This window comes from Notamacropus eugenii, chromosome 1, assembly GCF_028372415.1.
Source record: "Notamacropus eugenii isolate mMacEug1 chromosome 1, mMacEug1.pri_v2, whole genome shotgun sequence".
In the NCBI taxonomy this organism is placed as follows: domain Eukaryota; kingdom Metazoa; phylum Chordata; class Mammalia; order Diprotodontia; family Macropodidae; genus Notamacropus; species Notamacropus eugenii.
In genome coordinates, this window is record NC_092872.1 from 451,175,045 (window position 1) to 451,197,105 (window position 22,061).

General features: G+C 38.2%; 1 protein-coding gene across 2 annotated transcripts; it reads right to left on the reverse strand.

The window, feature by feature from the left end:
* Positions 1-1,964: 1,964 nt before the first annotated feature.
* LOC140519186 (uncharacterized) lies at positions 1,965-21,758 on the reverse strand. 2 transcript variants are annotated; one of them, XM_072631996.1, is made up of 6 exons: positions 21,674-21,758; positions 21,141-21,320; positions 18,798-18,886; positions 9,500-9,626; positions 9,082-9,177; positions 1,965-3,870 (listed from the first exon to the last, which is right to left on the reverse strand). In XM_072631996.1, the coding sequence occupies exons 3-6, from the start codon at positions 18,843-18,845 to the stop codon at positions 2,531-2,533; spliced, it is 1,611 nt and encodes a 536-aa protein (XP_072488097.1). In that variant the 5' UTR covers positions 18,846-18,886; positions 21,141-21,320; positions 21,674-21,758; the 3' UTR covers positions 1,965-2,530. The 2 variants fall into 2 exon arrangements, with proteins under 2 accessions (XP_072488097.1, XP_072488096.1); XM_072631995.1 differs by having other exon boundaries at positions 20,935-21,320.
* Positions 21,759-22,061: the final 303 nt, after the last annotated feature.

Consider the following 22,061-nt stretch of genomic DNA (forward strand, 5'->3'; position numbering starts at 1 on the left):
TTAAGGACCAATGACATGGGTAGGTATTTGTTTTCAGACCCTAAATATAGCTGTTGCCCATTAGTGACATAAAGAAGAGTATAAAGTTTATTGGCAGGAGGAGGGCATGTGTTGCTGTTTATCAGATTTTCTTGTCCTGTTACAAGGGTTAAGTTACGGAATCTCACTCCAAATACTCTCATGGACTTCTCCCTGCCACACACCAGTTTCCTTCTCTGATGTACCAGACAGTTTCCTGTTTCAACTCAGAGAGGAGATTCTGATGAAAAAGTATTCAACTGGGCTTCAGTTGCTGGTAACAGTACATCTCTGGAAAGGACTATCTTTTTCCTCCCTTCCTCCAACCAGGAGGAGATCTTGGGTAACCGAACCTATAACTAGAAAAGATTATCAGAAATTCTGGATGGAGCAGGTATCACAAAAAGGTGTTTCATCTATATATTTGCCCAACATCATCTTTAATTTAACCCTTATTTCTTCGCTCCTCCCCTACTAGGTGAATGTACATTCAAAGATAAAGATATTGGATGTCAGCCACCAATCACTAGGATTGCCTGCATCCTTGCATTTCAAAAAATCCAGATTATCTTGAACTGGCTGTCCCATAGACATCTTAAACTCAACATGTGCCAAAGTGAATTCATTATCGCCAAACCCTACCTTATTCTTATCTTCCCTGCTACTGACTAGGATTTCCATCCTAATTACCCAGGATGGAAATCTAGGTATCATCCTTTACTTCTCACTTTTTCTCACTGTCCCTTTCTTCCATTTAACTTTTTTTACCAAATCGTGATGATTCTACTTTGTAGCATCTTTTGTATGTACTCCTTTCTCCCTTCTATTACTACCACCACTTGGTTGCAGGTCCTCATTGTCCTATGCCTAAACTATTGGAGTAGTCTTCTGGTTGGCCCTCTGACCTCAAGTCTCTCTGCCATTCTAGTCCACCCTTCACTCAGCTATCAAAGTGATCTTAAAGCACAGGTCTGACCGTGTCATCCTCTCTGCCTCCCTACCCCTTATCAATAAACTTCAATGGCTTTCTATTATCTCCAAGATCAAATATAGTCCTCTATCCAACTTTTAAATCCTTTCATAACCTGGCTTCTATTTTTCCAGTCTTCTTACACCTTATAATCCGCCACCTACTCTACTATCTAATGTTTCCCTAACTGGTTGATTTACATGAACTACAAAAACTCCTTCAAAATGGGTTAAACATAGTGTTATGTATTATCTTTTTTATATAAAGGCAAATAAGTCACCAGTTCCTTGGTAAGGAATGTACAACATCATTTCAATTGGAAAGTTAGATTCAACTTCCATTATTTCAACTTCAGCTCTAATAATGTAATCTGCTGTTTGCATTGGTTTAGTTCAATTACTCTAAAATATTTTTAAATTATTTTTCTTTATTTTAAAAAACTTGTATATGTATGTATGTACATATACCTATGTAAGCTTTATAAATACGTATATATATGTATATGTGTATATACACATATGCATATATCCACACACACACACACATATATATATTTAGAAAATCTGGAAGACAACTAGATGTCATCTGAAAACTGAAACCAGGACACTTTACATTCAGATTTTAATTGTGATAGGAATCTTGAGAGGAAACAGCAGATATAGTAGGAGAAAGAAATAAAAGATAAAATAGCACTATAAACAAACTCATGGCTGGTGACAAACTGTTGCATATTAACTTATTCTTGTTCCACTTAGGTTACATTTAGAGGACGGTGTTCCCTTCCAGGAACCACATTTTAGTAAGGATATTTGCAAAAGAGAGTTTGTCAGAGGTGGAACACCAGGATGGTGAGGGGAACTAGAAAGCCTGTCACGTAAAAATCAGTCCAAGGAACTGTAAATGTTTAGCCTAGAAAAGACATAATGGCTGTCTTTAATTAGAAGGCAAAATTAAGAACAATAAATGAGGTGACAGAGAAGATACATAAAGCATTTATTAAGTGCTTACTATGTGCCAGGCACTGTGCTAAGCACTGGGATTAAAAATACAAGCAAAAAAAGATACTCCCTACCTTCAAGGAGTTTAGATTCCAATGGCAGAAGACAACGTATAAGGGTTAGAAGTATGGGGGAAAAAAGTGGATTTCAGTTTGATTTAAGGGGAAAATTTCTAACAATTGAAACTGTTCAAAAGTAAAATAGATTGTCTTGGGTAGGGGGAGGAGGAGTGAATTTTCTTCACACTGGGGAACCTTCAAACTGAGGCTGAGTGACAACTTGGCAGAGATATTTTAGAGAAATTTCTGCTTAGGGATGAGTTGGACTAAATTATCTCTGATGTCTCTTTCAACTCAAATTATATGATTCCATAAATAAAGGATATTTATGAATCTGAAAGAAATTTCTCTAAATCCACTTCACTTTCAGTGTTGTTCTTCAGAGACTTTGCAGTGATTGTCTACTGAGCCTGAGTTTGTACAAGAAAGGTCTCCCTTATACAAAGGGTTCCTTTCCAGAACAAGTTAATTAATAACTTCCTAAATTAATTTAATTCATAGGGTTCTTCTCCAATATGAATTTTCTGATGTTTAGTAAGAGATGAGTTGCGGCTGAAGGCTCTCCCACATTCATTACATTGGTAGGGTTTCTCTCCTGTATGAATTCTCTGGTGTTGAGTAAGAGATGACCTGTCACTGAAAGCTTTCCCACATTCATTACACTGATAAGGTTTCTCTCCTGTATGAATTCTTAGATGCTGAGTAAGGTGTGTCCTCCAACTAAAGGCTTTCCCACATTCATTACATTCATAGGGTTTCTCTCCACTGTGAATTCTCTGATGCTGAATAAGGGATGACCTGTTGCTGAAGGCTTTTCCACATTCACTACATTGATACGGTTTCTCTCCTGTATGAATTCTCTGATGTTGAGTAAGTGCTCTGTGCTGCCTGAAGGATTTTCCACATTCATTACAATGATAGGGTTTCTCTCCTGAATGAACTCTCTGATGTTGAGTAAGGGCTGTTCTTCTGCTAAAGGCTTTTCCACATTCATTACAATGACAGGGTTTTTCTCCAGTATGAATTCTCTGATGTTGAGTAAGGGCTGTACTTCGGCTAAAGGCTTTTCCACATTCAATACATTCATAGGGTTTCTCTCCAGTATGGATTCTCCAATGTTTATTAAGTGATGAGGTGATGCTGAAGGCCTTCCCACATTCATTACATTTATAAGGTTTCTCACCAGTATGAATTCTCTGATGCCAAGTAAGGTGTGTACGCTGGCTGAAAGTTTTCCCACATTCATTACACTCATAGGGTTTTTCTCCAGTATGGATTCTCCGATGCTGGGTAAGGTAAGAAATCTGGCTAAAGGCTTTCTCACATTCATTGCATTCATATGGTTTCTCCCCAGTATGGATTCTCCGATGTTGGGTAAGGTAAGAAATCTGACTGAAGGTTTTTCCACAATCATCGCATTCATAAGGTTTCTTCCCTGCACAGATTTGCTGATGCTTAACTAGGTCTAAATTGTGTTTGAAGATCTTTCCACAGGTATCACATTTATTACATCTTCTTCCTATAGAACTTCTCTGTTGGGTAACAAATATTGATCTCAGACTAAGGCTTATTCCAAGTTCATTACATTCAGAATGGTTCTTACCACTGAAGTTTTTCTTGTGGGTGACTGACATTTGTTTTAACATTGTCTCCTTGATTTTTTGGTGCCTCCCTAATGAGCTATCACATTCTAAAGCCTCTCCAAATGTAGAACACCAAAGACCATCCCTTGGGAGTCTTTTCATTATCACCTCCTGGGATAATTCTTTGTCAGCAACATCCTCCTTTGAAGTTGATTCTTTGGTTTCAGGTCTAGTTTCCCAGTCTGTAAGAAAAAAAACATAAAAATTTCTCCTATGTTGAGAGCAGGGAAATTGCTATAGCATGCTATGCATGTAACTGAGGAACTGAAGGCATGTATGGCTTTCAAAACTTTCAAATATGACCTTTCAGACTGGGAAGAATAGAAAATAAAGAGTAAAGCATGTGGAAGGGACACAAATAATTGTATTAAAAGTAAATAGTGAGGAAGGGACAACAAATGATTTAGGAGAGCTAATCTAGCATGAGAGTTGAATAGAGTTTATCAAAACATAATGGATGGCAAGAAGAGTAACTAGGGAAAAAGATTAAGGGGAGGGAATGTAGGAATGATTTAAGACTAGGGGATATAGTCTGGTAATATCATATTGATCTTTGTCATCTTGTATGAATTATTGTAATATCATCATAACTATTAACTAATCTATATTCCTATATTCTTCTTTTAATTTTTTAATCCATCTGGTATACTACTAGCAAAGAAATGTTTCACTAACAATAATTTCATGTCTTTAAAAATACTCCTGAAGCTGAGGACTTCTATACACTTAGGTATAGATCTGATCATGATCCTCTAATCCAGATCACAGGAATTCTGCAGTCTCCTACTATCATCTAGCTATAGTCTCTTCTTGAACCCACCTGCAGAAACCCAGAAACCTATAATCAACATGAAATAAAAAAGAGCAAGAAGAAAAACCATCATTACTTATCCCAGGATTAGGACCATTTCTATATTCTAATCACTGGAGCTTATTTGTTTTCTTATTCTCCTGTATTTCCTAGATTGCAAATCCTCATCTTGTTTGATAATCAAGACCTATTTTGTCTGATTACTGATAATAGACTTCCTAGTCACTATTTTAAATTTCTGCTTCCCAGACTTCTGAATGTTCTATGTCAAGTACAGAGAATTCCTAGTACTGAGCTCCTATCCAAGTATCTCCTAATCTGATACCTATCTGACCATCTAAGGCAGTAAGGCTGCAGCTATTATCAATCACCTTCACAAGAGTAACAGCCTCTCTGCCACTCTAAAGTTGCCTCCACACAATGTTACTCTTTTGTTGAAAAAACTTCCAATGCCTCTCCCATCCCTACAGGATGAAATATGTGATCTTTAGCCAGTTGATCAAATATCATTATAATCTCACATGGTCTTACCTATTCAAACTTATACTCTATTTCTGCCTAATAAGTACTGTCTACTTTAGTCCACCAAGCTCCTGTCTCCCACATATGTTGTACTCATTCAAAATTTCAAGCCTTGATCATGCTGTTGTTCAATACACCTCAAAAGCCCCTTTGGGATCAAATCCTAAACATCCTCCAGGGACCAGTTTATGTTCCACTTCTTTAAAAAAGTCTACAAGCCATCTGGCCCATACTGACGTTCTCCTTTCATGGAATTTATACCTAATATTATTTTTTAAAAAAAATATGTGTCTTATCCCCACTATTAAACTGTAGGCTTCATGGGATATTTATCCTTTTTGTATCTCCTATGCAGGTCTTACATATATTATAATATGGGCTTTGTAGAAAGTAGGGCCACAATGAATACTTCTTGAATTTTATTCCTAAAGTATGTTTATTCCTAAAATAATAGTGTACTATTACCTACTTTACTCATAGGTTTATGTTTATATATGTAATATTTCATGCAGGGTCTACTTTGCCTTTTCAACAACATTCTAAGGTCCTGTGTGCAGCTAAATACATCACTTACTTCTTCTGTATCTTTCTCCATAGATATTTAACAAATGCATTTGAGTGAATGAATGAATAAATAAATTCCCTTGTGGTGTTAACCACCACCAGGGAGGCAGGGCAGAGGATTTGTGGGAATAGGAAGGCAGCAGAAGCTGTCGATGGCATTCGCATCATCACCATCATTATCACCACAACTGGCATTTATATAACACTTTAAAATTTGCCATGCACTTTACATATTATCTTGTTGTAGCCTCTTAACAATTTGGAGAGGTAAATACCATAGATACTGTTATCCTCATTTTACACAGGAAGAAACTGAGATTCAGAAAGGTTAAGGCACTTATCCTTGGTCATATAGCTAATGTGTAACATAAGTGGGATTCAACCCCAGGTCTTCCTAACTCCAAGTCCAATATGCTATCTACTATACTAAGCTGTTTATCATGAGTCTATTTCTCTCTCTGAAAATTCCTAAAGGTAACATACGTAAGAAAAGGGAAACCAGTCTCTGGTCTGGTGTTTCCAAACTGGTCTTTAAAAAAAAAACCAATGCTGTAGAGTTCATTATTTTGGAAAGAAGGTAAGCAAAAAAAACTGGATGAGACCTCTTCATAGCAAAATATAGTTATATAGCTAGACAGTCTGGTGACTTGTGTGGCTTTCCTTGTATCTGCATTTCCCTGGGAAAATCTTATGCACTGGCCTACAGTACTATAAGCTGCCTGAAGTAAAAGGCCTATACCAAAAGGCAGAGCAACGATGACTGTATATTATAAGGACATCAACAGCTGTATTTCCTTTAAATATGTGACCCATTCCCAATTATCTCAGATCCACCTGCTTTGGGATCACATCACATGGCTCCATAGTAACCAACCACTCAATTATTTATTAAGGATTTACTATTTAAGCAGTACTGGAGATAAAAGGGAAGGGTGAGATAAAGGTCACTCCTTCCAAAGACCTTAATAGTTAGATAAGACTAACATGTGAAAAATTGAAAATGAAATTCCATATAAATAAATAGTAGATTTATGCGGCATATACTATATGTGTTTTAGAATTTTATAAAAAAGGAAGATCAACATAATGTAGTAATTAAGGAAGGTTTGCTGGAAGACAGGGACTTCAGACATTAAAGGCTTTGTGCTAAGGATTTAGTAGACAAAAAGAAAAGTAGAGGGTGTGTAAGATAGGGCAGAATATATTAGAAGTCACAGTTAGAGAAAAGAGTGGTATCTATGAAAAATATGAAGCAAAGTTTACTGGTTGAGAAATAGAGGAAGTAAGATTTAGATGTTATTTAGGAGGCAGTCAGTAGTCACCAAACTCTGAGCAGCATCCTGACAGTGTATGACTTTCTTATATTAATTTTGTTCCATTTCAGAGTCTGTTTCTTAAAGATTTAAAGCCATGGGACTTCAGAGATACTCAGATAAGATTGCTATCCAATATTTCTGATTTCTTTAGGACACAGAGACAAGCTATTTTTTCCTCCCTTTTCCAGAAGTTCATAGAATCATAGATTTAGAGCTAGAATGGATCTTAGGGGTCACTGAGTAGAACTCCTGCATTTCACAGTTGAGGAAACTGGAGCACAGAGAAATTAAGAGACTTGCCCAGATCATATAGCTAATAAATGGTTGAAGATGGGATTGGAATCCAGATCTTTCTGACACCTAATCTGGTATCCTATCCTTCCTACCATACTACTCCTCAGAATGTCTTTTCTTTGTAGTGTGAACAGTGAGAGGCTTCAGTGTACTGATCATCATAGATCAATTTAACAATCACATACAAGATGGATTGGAGGGGAGGAAGAGCCTACCAATATGATGGTCAGGTACAATTAACATTAACCATGGATGCATACAACTTAGAAACAGAAGAAAACTAAAAAATTCAACCCTCTCATTTTTTTGCATTAAAAAACTGAAACCCTTAGAATGGAAGCGAATTGCCTAAGGTCTCCTAGGATATGAACCTAGATTTTCTGACTTCAGATTCAGTGTTCTTTCCATCACATCACAAATTCAGCTATAAGATAATGTAGACCTGACCTAGAAAGATGGAGAATAAAGACTAAGTCTTAAGAAATTTTAAAAGAACTAGACTTGGTGATAGATTAGACATGAAGGAGATGGATTATTTAAGATGACTATATAATTTCTAGATTAGAAGAGGAGGAGGAGGAGTAGTAGTAGTAGTAGTAGTAGTAGTAGTAGTAGTAATGGCAAAAATGCAAAATCTGATAAGGTATTTCAGATAAAATATGGCAAATTCAGTTTGAAATATGTTGGGTTTGAAGTGAACAGTGGGATATCCAAATAAATTATCAAAGAGGCAAGTGAAAATGTGACTATATATAAAACATCTATACTTGGAAGTATAGATTTGAGAGTCATAAGCATAAAAGGGATAGCTGAAATAATCACAATGATTAAGTTCTCCAAGGGACCAACTATAGAAAAGAAAGAATAGAGCTGAAGATACCAAGTCCTATAATAAAGAGGAAGAGGGAGGAAGAAAAGTCAGCAAAAAAGAGTAGCATAGTAGAGCATCATATAAGCCACTGCAGGAAATTCAAGAATCATTATCAAATATAATTCATCACTATCAGATACAATGAAGGTGAAGAAGATGGAGACTAAGCAAGGCCATTAGGAAAGTGTGAGGTATGTGTATGGGAGTGGTGGATGGAAATGAGGGTAGTAATGGAGGGAGAACAGACATCAGATTATAGGGGTTAAGTGCTCTGTAAGCATTAAAGTGTTATAATTGCAAATCATCATCATCAGAATGGAAATTGAAGCAGTGGGTGTTGATAACAAAACTGAAGAATGAAAATATAGCGAGCCTATGAATAGGAAAAAACTAATGATGTTAGAAAGAGAATTATAGGAACCAGGTCCTAGAAGATGCTATAAGGAACAAAATATAGAGTTTAAGGGAGAGTTTAGCTTTACTAAATGAGAAGGACTCTTTTTTGGAGATTGGAGTACAATGAAAATTCAGGAGACATGCAGGAACTGACTTCTAATGTTTGAAGGGTTGGCATGCAGAAGAATGAGCAGGATTATTATACTTTTCTACAAAGGCCAGAACTAGGACCAATGAGGGAAAGTTGCAGAAAATCAGGAAGTTGAAGGAAATTTGCTCAATATAAAGATCTTTCTAAAAATTAGAGCTGCCCCCAAATAGAACAAGCTAACTTGTTACCACTGGAAATGTTCAAGTAGAGGCTGGATAGCGAGCTATCTTTCAGGGATGTTATAGGAAAAAAATCCTGTATAAAGGAGGATATTTGATGACAGCTAAGTCTCTTCTATGACATAGCAAAATGAAGTCAGGGTATCCAAGGAAGTTTTTATCAAATGGTCCCAGTCTTCTTCACAGACACCGGGATTTTTGCAGAGGGCCACCCACACATTTCCCAAATCTCATCCCATCATGACTCTTACTTACAGTGACTTCTATTTGCCTCGCTCTCATCACTCACCTGGGCAGCTCCCTCTTGGGATTTTTCTCTCCATCATCCAAGGTTCTTTTCTTTGCTCCAACTGGGAGATCAAATGTGGTTTGGAAACTTGACGCCCTGCTCATGGGTAAAGACAAAGGACTTGGGTGTTTGTGCTAGGGACAAAGAACAATCCTAGAATTCAGTCCCAGTGACTTGCTCTTCAAGACCTCTGAAGCGTGAGAAAGGTGCAGCATAATGAGCAGTACATTGAAGTGGCCCATTTCTAATGCTATGCTTTCACTTGGAAAGAGGGAGCTAGGACACCCTGTTTCTGTGAACCCTGAAGTCCAAGCCCAAACTGTGCTAACACTTCAGAGGTCCCACAGCATTTAACAATTAAAGAAACAAAGATATTCCAAAGGGCAGATTCTGAATCATACAGGGAAGCCACCCTTACCCAATGAGACCAGGTTCCTATAGTTTTCCAGCATTACTTCCCTGTACAGGTCCCTCTGAGCAGGGTACAGCTGCCCCCATTCTTCCGGGGTGAAGTCCACAGCCACATCCTTGAACGTCAATGACTCCTGAAATTCCAAAGACATTCCTGCTAAACCTAGAACGATCAGCAATGTGGCTTTGGAGAAAGCTGGGAGCATTAGAGGATGAGGGCAGGTTTTATAGGAAGTGATCTTAGTAAGGATATATGAACCAACAAATTAATCAAAACTAAATCATTTTATACTAAATTAATTTTTTTTAAATAGGATTATTAGACTGGTAGATTGAGCGAGTGCCATAGGCATAACATAAACCTCAATTTGAGCAAGGCCTCCTCAGTCTTTCATTATATTTTCATTTCATTTCAATACAAGATGGAAAGATGCAGATTGGATGATAGTACAGGTATGTGTAGTCAAAACTAGTTGAATTTGAATTCTAAAGTAGTAGTTAATGAGTTGATATCAAGCTGGAAGGAAATCTCCAGGGGAGGAGTGCAGCACTTGTTCTTAGATCTGTTCTGTTCGACATTTTTACCAATAATTTCAACGAAGACAGAGATAGAATGTTTATCATATTTGCAGATGACATGAAGCTGGGAAGGATAACTAATATGTTAGAAGTAAAAATAGGGATTTGAGAGATTTTGATGGGGTGAACAAACAGGCCAAATAAGGAAGAATAATATTCTTTCAAAAATCAACTACATGTATAAGGTTGAGAATATGCTCTGATATAATTCATCTTTAAAAAGACCTAGGGATTTTACTGGACTGCAAGTCTAGTATGAGTCAACAGTACAACACAGAAAATCAAAAAAGCTAATGCAAATTTTGTCTGCATTAATGGAAGTGTAGTGTGCAGAACAAAGGCAATCTCACTGTACGCTGCTCTGATCATAACATCTGGAATGTTATATTCAGATCTAAGTGTCACATTTTGAAAGATACTCACATAATGGAGTGCATTCAGGGAAAGGGAACTGGGATCTGTAGCACATGGGAATGTTTATTATCAATCAATTGCCAAGTTTTACCAATTTCCTTTTCTTAACATCTCTCACATTCATCTGTCTCTTCACCATAACCACCCCAGTTTGGGCCTTTATTACCTGATGCCTGAACTGTTGCAACAAAATCTTACCAGAAATCGCTACATCCATCCATTTTCTCCCCTCTGCAATCCATCCTCCACCCAGTTGCCAAATTGACATTCCTAAAGCACAGGTGTAACAATGTCAACTTTCCTGCTAGAGAAACTTCACTAGTTTATTCTTTAGAATAAAATAAAAACTTTTGTTTGGACCCTTTAGAATAAAATACAACATCTTCTGTGTCCAGCCTATTTTTACAGGCTTAGTATACACTACTACTCTTCACACACTTTCTGCTCCAGCCACACTGGCCTACTTGCTCTTGTACCTACATGAGGTTTCACATCCCACCTCTGTGACTTTCCATAAGCAGTCCCATATGCCTAGAATTCTGTCTCCTCACTTCCATTTCTTGGAAACTCCAGCTCCTGTCAAGGCTCAGTTCAAGTGCTACCTCACTGAAAAGGCCTTTCCTAATTCTCCTATCACTATATATTTATTTTCTATATATTCTGTATTCATTTATTTTGTGAATGTTGTATCTTATTATTAGAATGTAAGTTCCTTGAGAACAGGGACTTATTTTTGCAACTGTATCCCTCGCACCTAGTACAGTGCCTGAAATGATAAGCATTTAGTAAATACTTGACTGGTAGCATGGAAATATCTGAAGGGTCTTCATGTGAAAGAAGTATTAGATTCATTCTGCTTGTCCTACAAAATCATAAGTAGGATCAATGAGTGAATTTCTTCTCAGTATAAGGAAAAACTTCCTAATACTGTCCAAAAGTAGAATGGGCTTATGAGACATGGGTTCCTCATCATTGTAGGTCTTCTAGAAAAAGTGAGATACCTGATGGGGATGGTGAATATAAGTGTAATGTTTCAGAAAGGGTTTGTCTTAGATGACCTGAGGTCCCTTCAAACTCTGAGATTCTATAAACATATAGGATACTAAGCATTCCAAATCAACTCAAAAACCCTTTGTTTTTTACTATGTAATTAGTATTTTTAAACATGGTCTTTGCCTTTAAGGATCATACAATTTTTTGTTCAGAATGTATGCACACACATGACATGAGAGAAAAATATCAGTTTTTATTCAAATTTTCAATTATTTATTACAGACACACATTCTATGTCTAGTTAAATAAGTAATTGATAAAAATGTTGAACATAATAGGGCCAAGAACAGATCCATAGAACACTCAACACGATACCTTCCAAGATGACATTGACCAATTTGGATCATTCAACCAAATTCAAATCTACCCAAGCTATTAACTATCAAGTCTATATCTCAGAGCCCACATCCCTCCATTCTGTCTATAGGAGAACCTGAGGATATTCCAAATGTATTACTGAACATAACATAATTTATTTAATCTAATGTTTTGAAACTTTGATGGATTTGTAATAACATGAATGTTGATGTTGATGCCCCCTCTTCTAGTGCAATATGCAACCAAAATATGACTTTCCAATATATACAATATAGGTCTATGTCTTGTCATAAATCATTAATGGAAGGTCTATCCAACGTGCTAGAGGACTTCCTTTGGGTCTTTTGTTATTTCATGAATTCCAGAACAGCATTTGGGCCATCCATCTATTTTCCCTTGTTCTTGCTACATGACCAGCCTACTGCCTTCTGTCACGAGCATTTTGTCTTTTATACAATATCTTATATACAAATCATTACCAACATGCTACAGCTACTTAAAGTAACCTTACATTTCTCTATTTTTCTTTGGGCCACCCACAAATTTGGTTCTTTGAAAATGATGGAATTCAATGATTCATAGTCATGTAGCACTGATGGGGAAATATTGGCACTGAAAAGACAAGCTGGTGAGCATTGTAAAGTTTTTGAAAACAATGTGTGATTTCCTAAGTGCAACTTATTCACTTCTCTTATTCATATCCAATTTTGGGCCCACTTAATGTGTATTTATAGTACTTGTGCAAAATATATATACTGATACAATAACTGAATGGGCTGTCCATCCCTGTAATAATCTGGGCAATATGCATTCTTCATCAAGAATGGTATGTTATTAGTTAAGATTTTATGAGTGGACAAGTATTTCTCTGAAGAGAGGCTAAAGTGTTTCAGAGCTTACTATGCACAGCAAACAAGAATACCTAACCAACTACAAGTGATCCACCTTCCATGAGTTTTGTGGAAGAGATCCTCCATGATAGTTATAGGCACATACCATCCTGTTTTATGTCTAAATATTGAGACTGAGAGAATTGTTGCACAAAATTATCACTGGATATATCTCTCAAGGAAACTTGTTATGACCTTACTTGTAACAAACATGCTTTTTATAAGTTTCTTAAATACAACAAAAAAATGACCTATAACTCTAAATCCAGAGATATGTGAGGATGTCCATCTCCACTAAGATAAAGGCATGTTTTCAATGAACTTGGAAAAAACAGAGGAATAATTTTAAAAAAATGTTTTTTAATGGATTTGGACATCAATAGTTCTAACTGGGAAATCCCCAGTACTTAAAGAAAGAAAAATTGGGGAATTTTCAAGCAAAAAAATTATTTTTATGCATTAAATATGAGTCTCTATCTTTTATCTAAAAAACGAAATTTTGTACAACACACATGGCTCAAGAATTTGAAATTTTCCTCAACTTTTTAGTCTTGCTTTAAGAATAAAATCAGATAGACTGAAAGTACAGATTTTTGTTATACAGGAGTTGAAAATATATACCTTTCTTTAGATGCATGCTCATTATGAGAGTTCACAATTTATTTTTTTTTAAAGTGGCATCCCAGGATTACATTTATTCAACAAGTACTACTTGAGATTTTAGATCTCTTACAGCTTTGAAATCTTTTAATTCTACTGTTGATCATCTATTCAGTGGAAAATATTGTTAGCTGATGAGAAGATATAAAAAACGTGATTCCAACCTTCCACGAGTTTACAATGTGTTGTTTGTTATTGTTCAATCATTTTCAGTCATGTCTGACTCTTTGTGACCCCATTTGTGGTTTTCTTAGCAAGGATGCTGGAGGGTTTGCTATTTCCTTCTCCAGCTAATTTTACAGATGAGGAAACTTAGGCTTGCCGAGGGTCACAAACCAGTGTCTAAGTTTGGATTTGAAGTCAGGAAGATGAGTCTTCCTATCATCTAGGTGATTTAAAATTATTTTTAAAAACAGGATTTTCCTGTAAGTCAGCACAAATATGCCATAATTTCTGAACTATTTAAAAAATCCTAGACACTACTATCATAAGTTTCCATGGCTTCTGGATACCAGCAACTACAATTCAAGGTTAATTATCATTCACAATTAATTTTATCATTTGAAGGAAAAAAAGAACCATTTTTTCCAACCATCAGGTGGTTGTGGCATAAAGAATACTATACAAGTAGTCAGATAACCTTGGTTTTAAATTTGATTCCTCCCCTGAACTAGCCATGGAATCTGGAACAAGTCACTTTTCCTCCATGGGTCTCAATTTTAGTCTTTGAAAAATAAGTGGTCTAGGCTAAATGATCTAATGTCTGTTCTAGTTCCAAATTCTAAGGCAAGGATAACAAAATAAAGCTGAAATTCACTGTAATTTATGAATATGGTCAAAAGATTTGGATTGGCAATGTGGATTTTTAAAAATCATTTGACCATTTAACAAGTATTTATTAAGTACCCACTATGTGCAAAGCACTATGTAAGGCACTGGGGATGGATACACACACACACGTCTCTGACCTTAAAAAGTTTACATGCTACTTGTGGAAACCAACAGTGCACAATTAAGTAAATACAAGATAACATAGCAAGGGAAAGAACATTAACTGGAGGAGAGGGGTGCACAACGAAGGGGAAAGTGGATGTGGTTAGCATAAAAGGAGATGTAGTTTGCATAAGAGGGTAGCACCTGAGCTGGGGACTGAAGCTAAAGATGTTAAAAGGCAGAGGTGAGGAAGAGGTGAGAAATGAAAGGAAGACAGCCTTGCAAATGTACAGAAAAAGGAGACAGAACACTTCTAGGAACACAAAGTGTGTGAAAGAGGATAACATAAGTGTGGAAAGGCAGATTAGAGTCAGACTGTGAAGAGTTTACTCTTCACAGCCAGCCCCTGGGGGGAGATGGGTGGTGGTAGAGGTGGTTTTCTATTCCCCAGACAGTAAGAAGCCAAGGGAATAATGTGATCAACTCTGTGATTTAGGAATATTAAGAGGCTACTGTAATAGTGCAGGTAGTGATAAACATCTTAATTAGGGTAGTAAGGAGTATGAGGTGAGAGATGGGGATGGAGATGAAAGCTGGGCAGGAAGAATTGAAGACCTGGCAATTAATTGGATATGAGGGTAGTAGGGGGGCAGGTCAGGCAGTGAAGAAGACAAGGATGACACTAAGATTGCAGACCATAGGAGCTGTGTATGTGGAATGTAAAGGAGAAGTTTCCTCTCTAAGCCTTAGTTTCCTCATTTGTAAAATGTGAATAGTAATACACTATTTCACAGGGTTGTAAGGAATACTTTGTAAACTTTAGAGTTCATATGTGCCAGCTCTGGATTAACATGTGGCCTTATGACTTCATCTCTTTTGGCCTCAGTTTCCTTATCTATAAAATAAGAGTTGTGGACTGGATGATATCTGGGTCCCCTCCAATTCTAATGCTCTATGATTCTGAGTTCTGGATCAGCAACAGAATTCCTAATTATAACACTACACTTACAGGAACGTGATGATCCACTTTATAGCGATCATTTTACAAAGTCATTCCCGAAAGCACAACTTAACAAAAAGTAGGGAAGTACAGACTGCCTGTATGTAATACATATCTGTGCATATATATATGTTTGTATACATACAACACACACTATAACATATACATGCATACACATGTTGTATGTATACAATACGCATATGTCTATACATGCACATAAACTGTCTTCTTTTTTTGTTGCCTCAAATATGATGCTAGGTCTATAGACATAATTGTGTGTGTACACGTATTTGTTTGTATACAAAAGTCATCTTTGCCTCTTCTCTCCATGTCAGCCTCTACACCCAATTCAGTGCTAAATCTTGGAAATTTTACCTCTACAACATCTCTCCCATCTATCTCCCTTCACATCCTCAGCTTTCTGAGATGATGAGTTTTAAAGCACCATAACTGGTCTCTCTGCCTGGAGTCTTTCCCCTTTCCAAACCACATTTCACAAAGCTGTCAAAGTTAATCGTTCAAAGGCATAGATATGAGCACATCAGCTTTATACAGTGGAGTGGACAACATGCTTTAGAAAAGGATTGCATCTATACTCAGGAAGACTTGAAATTTAGATCTCACCACTAACACTACTAGTGTTATGCTAGTTATGCTAGAGGTCATGGGCAAGTCATATACTTCTGAGTCTCAGCTTCCTCATCCATAAAAGGGAGGTGACAGTACTCTTACTTATTTCAGAAGGTTGTTGAGGCCCAAATGAGATAATGTGTATAAAATGTTTTGCAAACATTAAAATGCTATGTTAATGTTGATGTTTGCACAGGATTCTAATTGTAAATTGGTTGTGGATTTACAATAATGTCTCACATTACATGAGCCAAACAAGAAACCTAGATAAATGACAATGAAATCCCTACTTTTGGCACTTGTTCTAAACCAGGGATGAGGAACATGAGGCCTCAAGGTCATATGTGGCCCTCTAGGTCCTCAAGTGAGGTCCTTTGATTAAATATAAACTTCACAGAACAAATCCCCTTAATAAAAGGATTTGTTCGGTAAAACTTCGATTCAGCCACACCCAAGGACCTAGAAGGCCACATATGGCCTTGAGGCAACAGGTTTCCCCACATCTGTTCTAAACTATGATGATGATGATGGCAGTGGTGGTGTCACTCCTCTGTTCAAAAATTATCAGTGGCTCCCTACTGGCTGTTAGATAAAAGTCAAGTCCTTAATTCAGGCATTTAAAGTCCTTCACAATCTGGCTCTGACTTATTTGTCCAGCTTTATTTCACATTATTCCCCTTCCTGCATTCCAGATTAGACTGTCGTTGTCTCCAATTTCATTTCCTTACTTCTAAGACTTCACTTACCTCCGTGTATCAGTATAGGCTGCTTCCCATGCCTGGAAGGTATTGTCTCCTCATCTCTGGCATTCAAAATCCTTATCTTTACTCAAAAGCTTATTTCAGTAGCCCCCTCCTTCATGAAGCAAGTCTCTTCCAGCCAAATCAAAGTGTTCTCCATCTCCTTAAATTTTCTTAGGCTATTTTGGATCTCTCCTCTGCACTCATCTCACTCTATGTTGTATTAATAATTAGCTGTGTATCATTCTTTACCTTCCCTAGGTACAACAATGGAAGTTACTTTAAGCTTGCATGCCATTTTATACATCTATAAACCTAACATAATACCTTGAAGACAGAAGACACCTAAATGTCTGTTGAACTGAATTTAGTATTGATGAATGTAATAATTATGTAAATAGTTTCACATCTACATTGTGCTTTACAAGGCTTATATAACATTTTCCCCACAATAATCTTCTGAGGTAAACAGTATAGTACTATCATTATCTCCACTTAACAGAGGAGAAACTTAAAGTTCAGAGAAGTCATATGACTTGCTCATGGCCCAACAGATAGTATGTGTGAAGGTAGAGACTAAAATGTTGGTCTTCTGACTTCAAGTCCAGTGCTTTCCACTAGATCACACAGATGTTTCTTGAACTGAATGCTAACTAATCACCAGAACACCAAAGCTAAGATTCACTAAATTCCTTCATAAAAATAAGAGTTTTGCAACCTTTTTTTCTCCCAAAGACCCTATAAATTGGATACCTGAAAAGACTGATTAAAGTGGTGTCACATATATATGAAAGTTGACTTATGGAATTTTAAACTTACCTACTTTACTGTGAACAATACAGCCATAAAAGCTTATATTAGGTTCTAACTTCCTCTGGGTTGTCAGCCTAATTATTTTGTTTTCTTGTTCAGAATGTGTAAACATCTAGCTTCTAGGAAATGGCTAGAAAAGGTTGCTCTGCTGTCCCTCCTAATAAATGGAGTACTCCTCAGAGAAACACATGGACTTTAGAACTTGCTGGAGTTTCTGGGAAATGGCCTGAAACTGCCAGATAATCATACCCATATTTACTTTCAATAGAGCCTCCCATCATATAAATCCACAAGGTATGTTCCCTTTTTTTGTTCCAGCCAACCATCCATTTACCACCTCATTTTTCTGTCCCAAAATCAAGTGGTGTCAAATTCTAAATTCTTCAAGTTGCCGGCATTCAAGGCCCTCCACAATGCAGCTCTACCTTGTATATCTGATCCATCTTCCACTACTCTCTAACATGATCCTTCCACTTTGGCCAGGCCTATGTAACAGGTCCCCACTCTGCCTCTGGGACTTTGTTCATAAGGGTCTCGCTTATGGAAATGCCTTCTCCAATCCTTTCCAATTATACAAAAATCTATCCAACCCCAGGGATAGCTCAAATCCCAACTCTGATAGGAAACCTGCTTTTGCCACTTTGACCTATATTGATCTGAATTACTTTATCTGTTGTCTATGGCATTTATTTTGACATTTACTCATCTATCTATATTTTTATTTACAACAAAAATAATAATTGTGTATGTGTGCCTTTTTTTCCCCTATTGAGCTGTAGTCAGTGGAAAGAGTAGTAGATAATGAATCAAAGGTCTCAGGTTCTAGATTATCTAGACTATCTCTCAGTCTAGTATTGGGTAAACCACATAAACTCCCTTGGTCTCTCAAAGGTAGTAGGGGCCTTAAAGATTATCTAGTTTAATGCCTTTCTTTTTACAGATAAGGAGACTAGGATTTTAGGAGAAAGTAAGCTTCTTGAGAGTGAGGATTATTTTACACACTTGTTCTTTTCACAGGTTCCTGAATATAGGATAGGATAGGAGAGGATAGGATAGGAGCTGTGAATCACCTATTTAATGGCTGAGTGGATGCTGGGCAAAAAGAACAAGAATACTGAGGAAAGTCAAACTGAGAAATTCAAATACCAAAAATTCCTCTAAAAAGAATTGGAGCTCATGTCCTTGGGCAGAAAAGCAAAAGGATGAGAAAAGAAATGTTTTTACCTTCTGACACCTGAGATGGCATTTCAAAAGAGAGAAGCAACCCCAACTCACCTGGGATTTGGCTGTCAGGAGCCCTGAGTTAATTCTCTCTTCCTCCATGCTTCCCTCTTGGGGAAGGGTAGAATCCTGAGAAAGCAGAGCTGGGGAAGAGAAAGGAGCCATGAGGGAAACCCTCCTGCTTTGTGGTTCCCAGACTCATCAGACCACATGCTAGACTAACATGCCAGTTGGGTGTGATTCCCCACACTCCTTATGAAGGAAGGAATACCAAGGGAGACCATGAGTAGCCCCACTCCCAGTGAGAGAACCATAAGCATTGCCATGTAGGACCCAGAGTCTATCCTTATGTTCCTAATAATTTCAAGGTGTAATGCCTACAGCCCCAGTGAAAGTACTTTCAAAGACAGCCAGACAAGTGTAGTTCTGAAAGCTTTATTAATGTGAAGCTCATCAAAACATTCTGCTGGGTCTTTCCCCCAGTTCACAATCTTCAGCTTCATAGACAGAAAATATGAGGTTTTCAATCAGGGAGAAATATCAATTAATGAAATAAACACAGGACCAAAGTCAGAAGACCTAGTCCTGGTTCTCCCACTCACTATGAAATTGCAGGTAATTTACCTGACCTGAGTCTCAGTCTCCAAACTTGTAAAATAGGAAAGATGATAATATCTATCTTGCCTGACTCATAGTCATTGGGAAGGCCAAATGAGATAACTAATGAGAAAAGTTTCTGAGAAGTAAAAAATTAACTGTACTGACTATTTAATAGGTGGCTAGGACAGCAGAAGCCTTTGGAGAAAATGGCTTAAAAGAAGGTATGATTGTATAGTCCTGTCCCCACTCTATTCCACCTATCCCACTAGATACCACTGAGAATAGCTAATAGTAAATGCTGGGAAGAACCTTGGCTTGAGAAGACATATTATAAAGCAGAGCAAAAGATATGGCTAGAGGATAACATAGGAGACCCAAATTGAGATTACAAACATTCTCACTCACTGAGCTCACCACACCACAAAGCCAGAAAGACCTACTTCTCCCTTATTCTCTAATCCAAGAATACCCAATGGGAAAGTGATCTTTGAAGTACTGAAATGTTCATGTTTGCTGATGTTTGGTCAGTTCGTAAAAAAAAAAAAAATTTCTTTGTACTCTTTAAAAAGAATTATATCATATTATGGGAATACCAAGCTGATAACATTGGTCATGATTTTAATATAATGTATAACTACTAATATATAATGGGTTTCTCTTCTTTCTAATGAAACCTGACCCATTAACTAATTAAAGACACATTTTCCCTAATAATGAAGCCTAGCTCCAAAGAGAAGTAAAAGAATGTACCTTCCCCCAACTTTTTTGCAAAAGTGGAGGCCTAAGGGTATGGAAAACTGTGTATGTGAGACTTTTTAAATATGGTGGTCAGTATTCCTGAACTTTCTTCTTCTTTAGGATTCTCTGGGAGTAGAAAGGGGAAAGACTATATTGGGAAATGATATAAAAACAAACAATTTATATGTATGTGTATATGTATACCTAATTTCCATCACCTGATATCCAGATATCAAACTCAGCCTCTTCCTAGAGTGAAGGAGAAAACACAAGAGAGAGTGGAGAGGGAACACTTAAAGTTTACAAAGGGGAGATGTGCAGCAAGGATCCCCATACAGGGTTTAAGATAAAGAGGAACCAAGCTTAGATGCTCTGCAAGAGCTGGCTAAACATAATGGCTGTTGCTGACCAAAGATAGCTGCATACTGGAAACTTGCTATTTGAATCAAGTTTTTTCCTTGTGTTTTCTCTTAGGTTCTCAGCAAAAGTTCTTTGTGGAAAAACTGCAAATTGATCTAACAGGAAACACTTGTTCTCTATTTGGGACAGAATAGGAAGGTGAATCCTCATGACTCCAGAGATCAAAGTGATGATAGCTGTGGGACCAAACAAGTTCAGAGCCTTTGGACCTGAAAAGATTAGAACCTCTATGTGTCCTGGGAAAACAGAGAGGGGCATAGTTCTACTATGTATATAGTACAAAAAAAAAAAAAGTTAAAATTGGGACAATCCTTAAACGTTGATTACTTTCCTCCGGGCTCATTCCCTCACTCACACACCTTCTTTTTGGATATGCTCTCCTCTTCCCCTCCTGAGATACTTGTCACCTTCCCTCCCCTTCTGTAATTCTCACCTCTCTCCCCAAGCATTTGGGTCAGATCTTCCAAGGTCACCCACTTCTCAATGGCTCCTGGGTGTTCTGCTGTCACCCAATTGCTATCTAACCAGGCAGGTGGATCAGAAATTGCTAAAGCACCAGTGGCTCCAGAACCTGTCCTTTCTGCCCCAAAGCTCTAGCCAAAGGCCTCAGGCTGATGTGGTCTCTTCCTGCACATTCACCTTCTCGCAGAGCTCGCACCTTCCTTCACTCTGGGGCTCTCTGCTCTGTCTCCCCAGGAATGAGTGGCCCCTGTGGCTACCCCGGGCCGATTAGGCAGAGTCGGGAAGCAGTCAGCAGGAGGGACCCAGCAGCCTCAGTCAGCGCAGGCCCTCGGAGGCCTGAGGAGATGGCCAGAAACCCTGGATGTACAAAACGGACACAGGGTGAGTTCCAGTCATTCATTCGGACAACGAGCATTTATTAAGCGCCTATAAAAACCGAAAGTCCCTGCCCTCAAGGAGCTCACACTCTACTGGCAGCACTCGGTGTGGTGGTCAGACGGCCTAAGCGAAGCTGAAGGAAGCGGCCACACGTCCACGCGGCTCGGCCACGCAGTCCCCGGCACCCCCAGGGCAGGGCGCGGAGGGAAGGAAGGAGGGCCCAAGCGGTCACGCCCAGGGGGCACCACCGGTGTTCTTCCCCTCCCGGACCTGCTCCTACTGGGGCGACAGTGCGAGTGGGTATCGGGGACGGACGCTCAGTCACTAAATACCTGGTCACCGGATGCGGGGCCTGGACTGACACAGAGGTGACTCGGAGACAATCATCTTTTCCCGTCATGGCGGCGAGCATGCGCATTTCTACCTGCAAGTCTTCAGGACAGCTGCGCAGAGCGGCCTAGGGACTACAATTCCCAGAATGCAAAGGGGCTGAGCGCTTTCCTCGCTCCTACCACCCGTCTTCCCTTACTTTCCTATCGTCCTCGTCTTGATGTCATGGTCGTCTTCCAGAACGAAGGACAAACCGAACAACCACAACAACCTCAATAGCTATAGAGGTTCTCATTTCCCAAAGGTCCGGATGGTTCTTGAGCTGACTAGGTTAGAGAAGAGGGGAAGTAGCGCTACCTTCCTACCGTTCAGAAGTTCCCCATCGTAGTC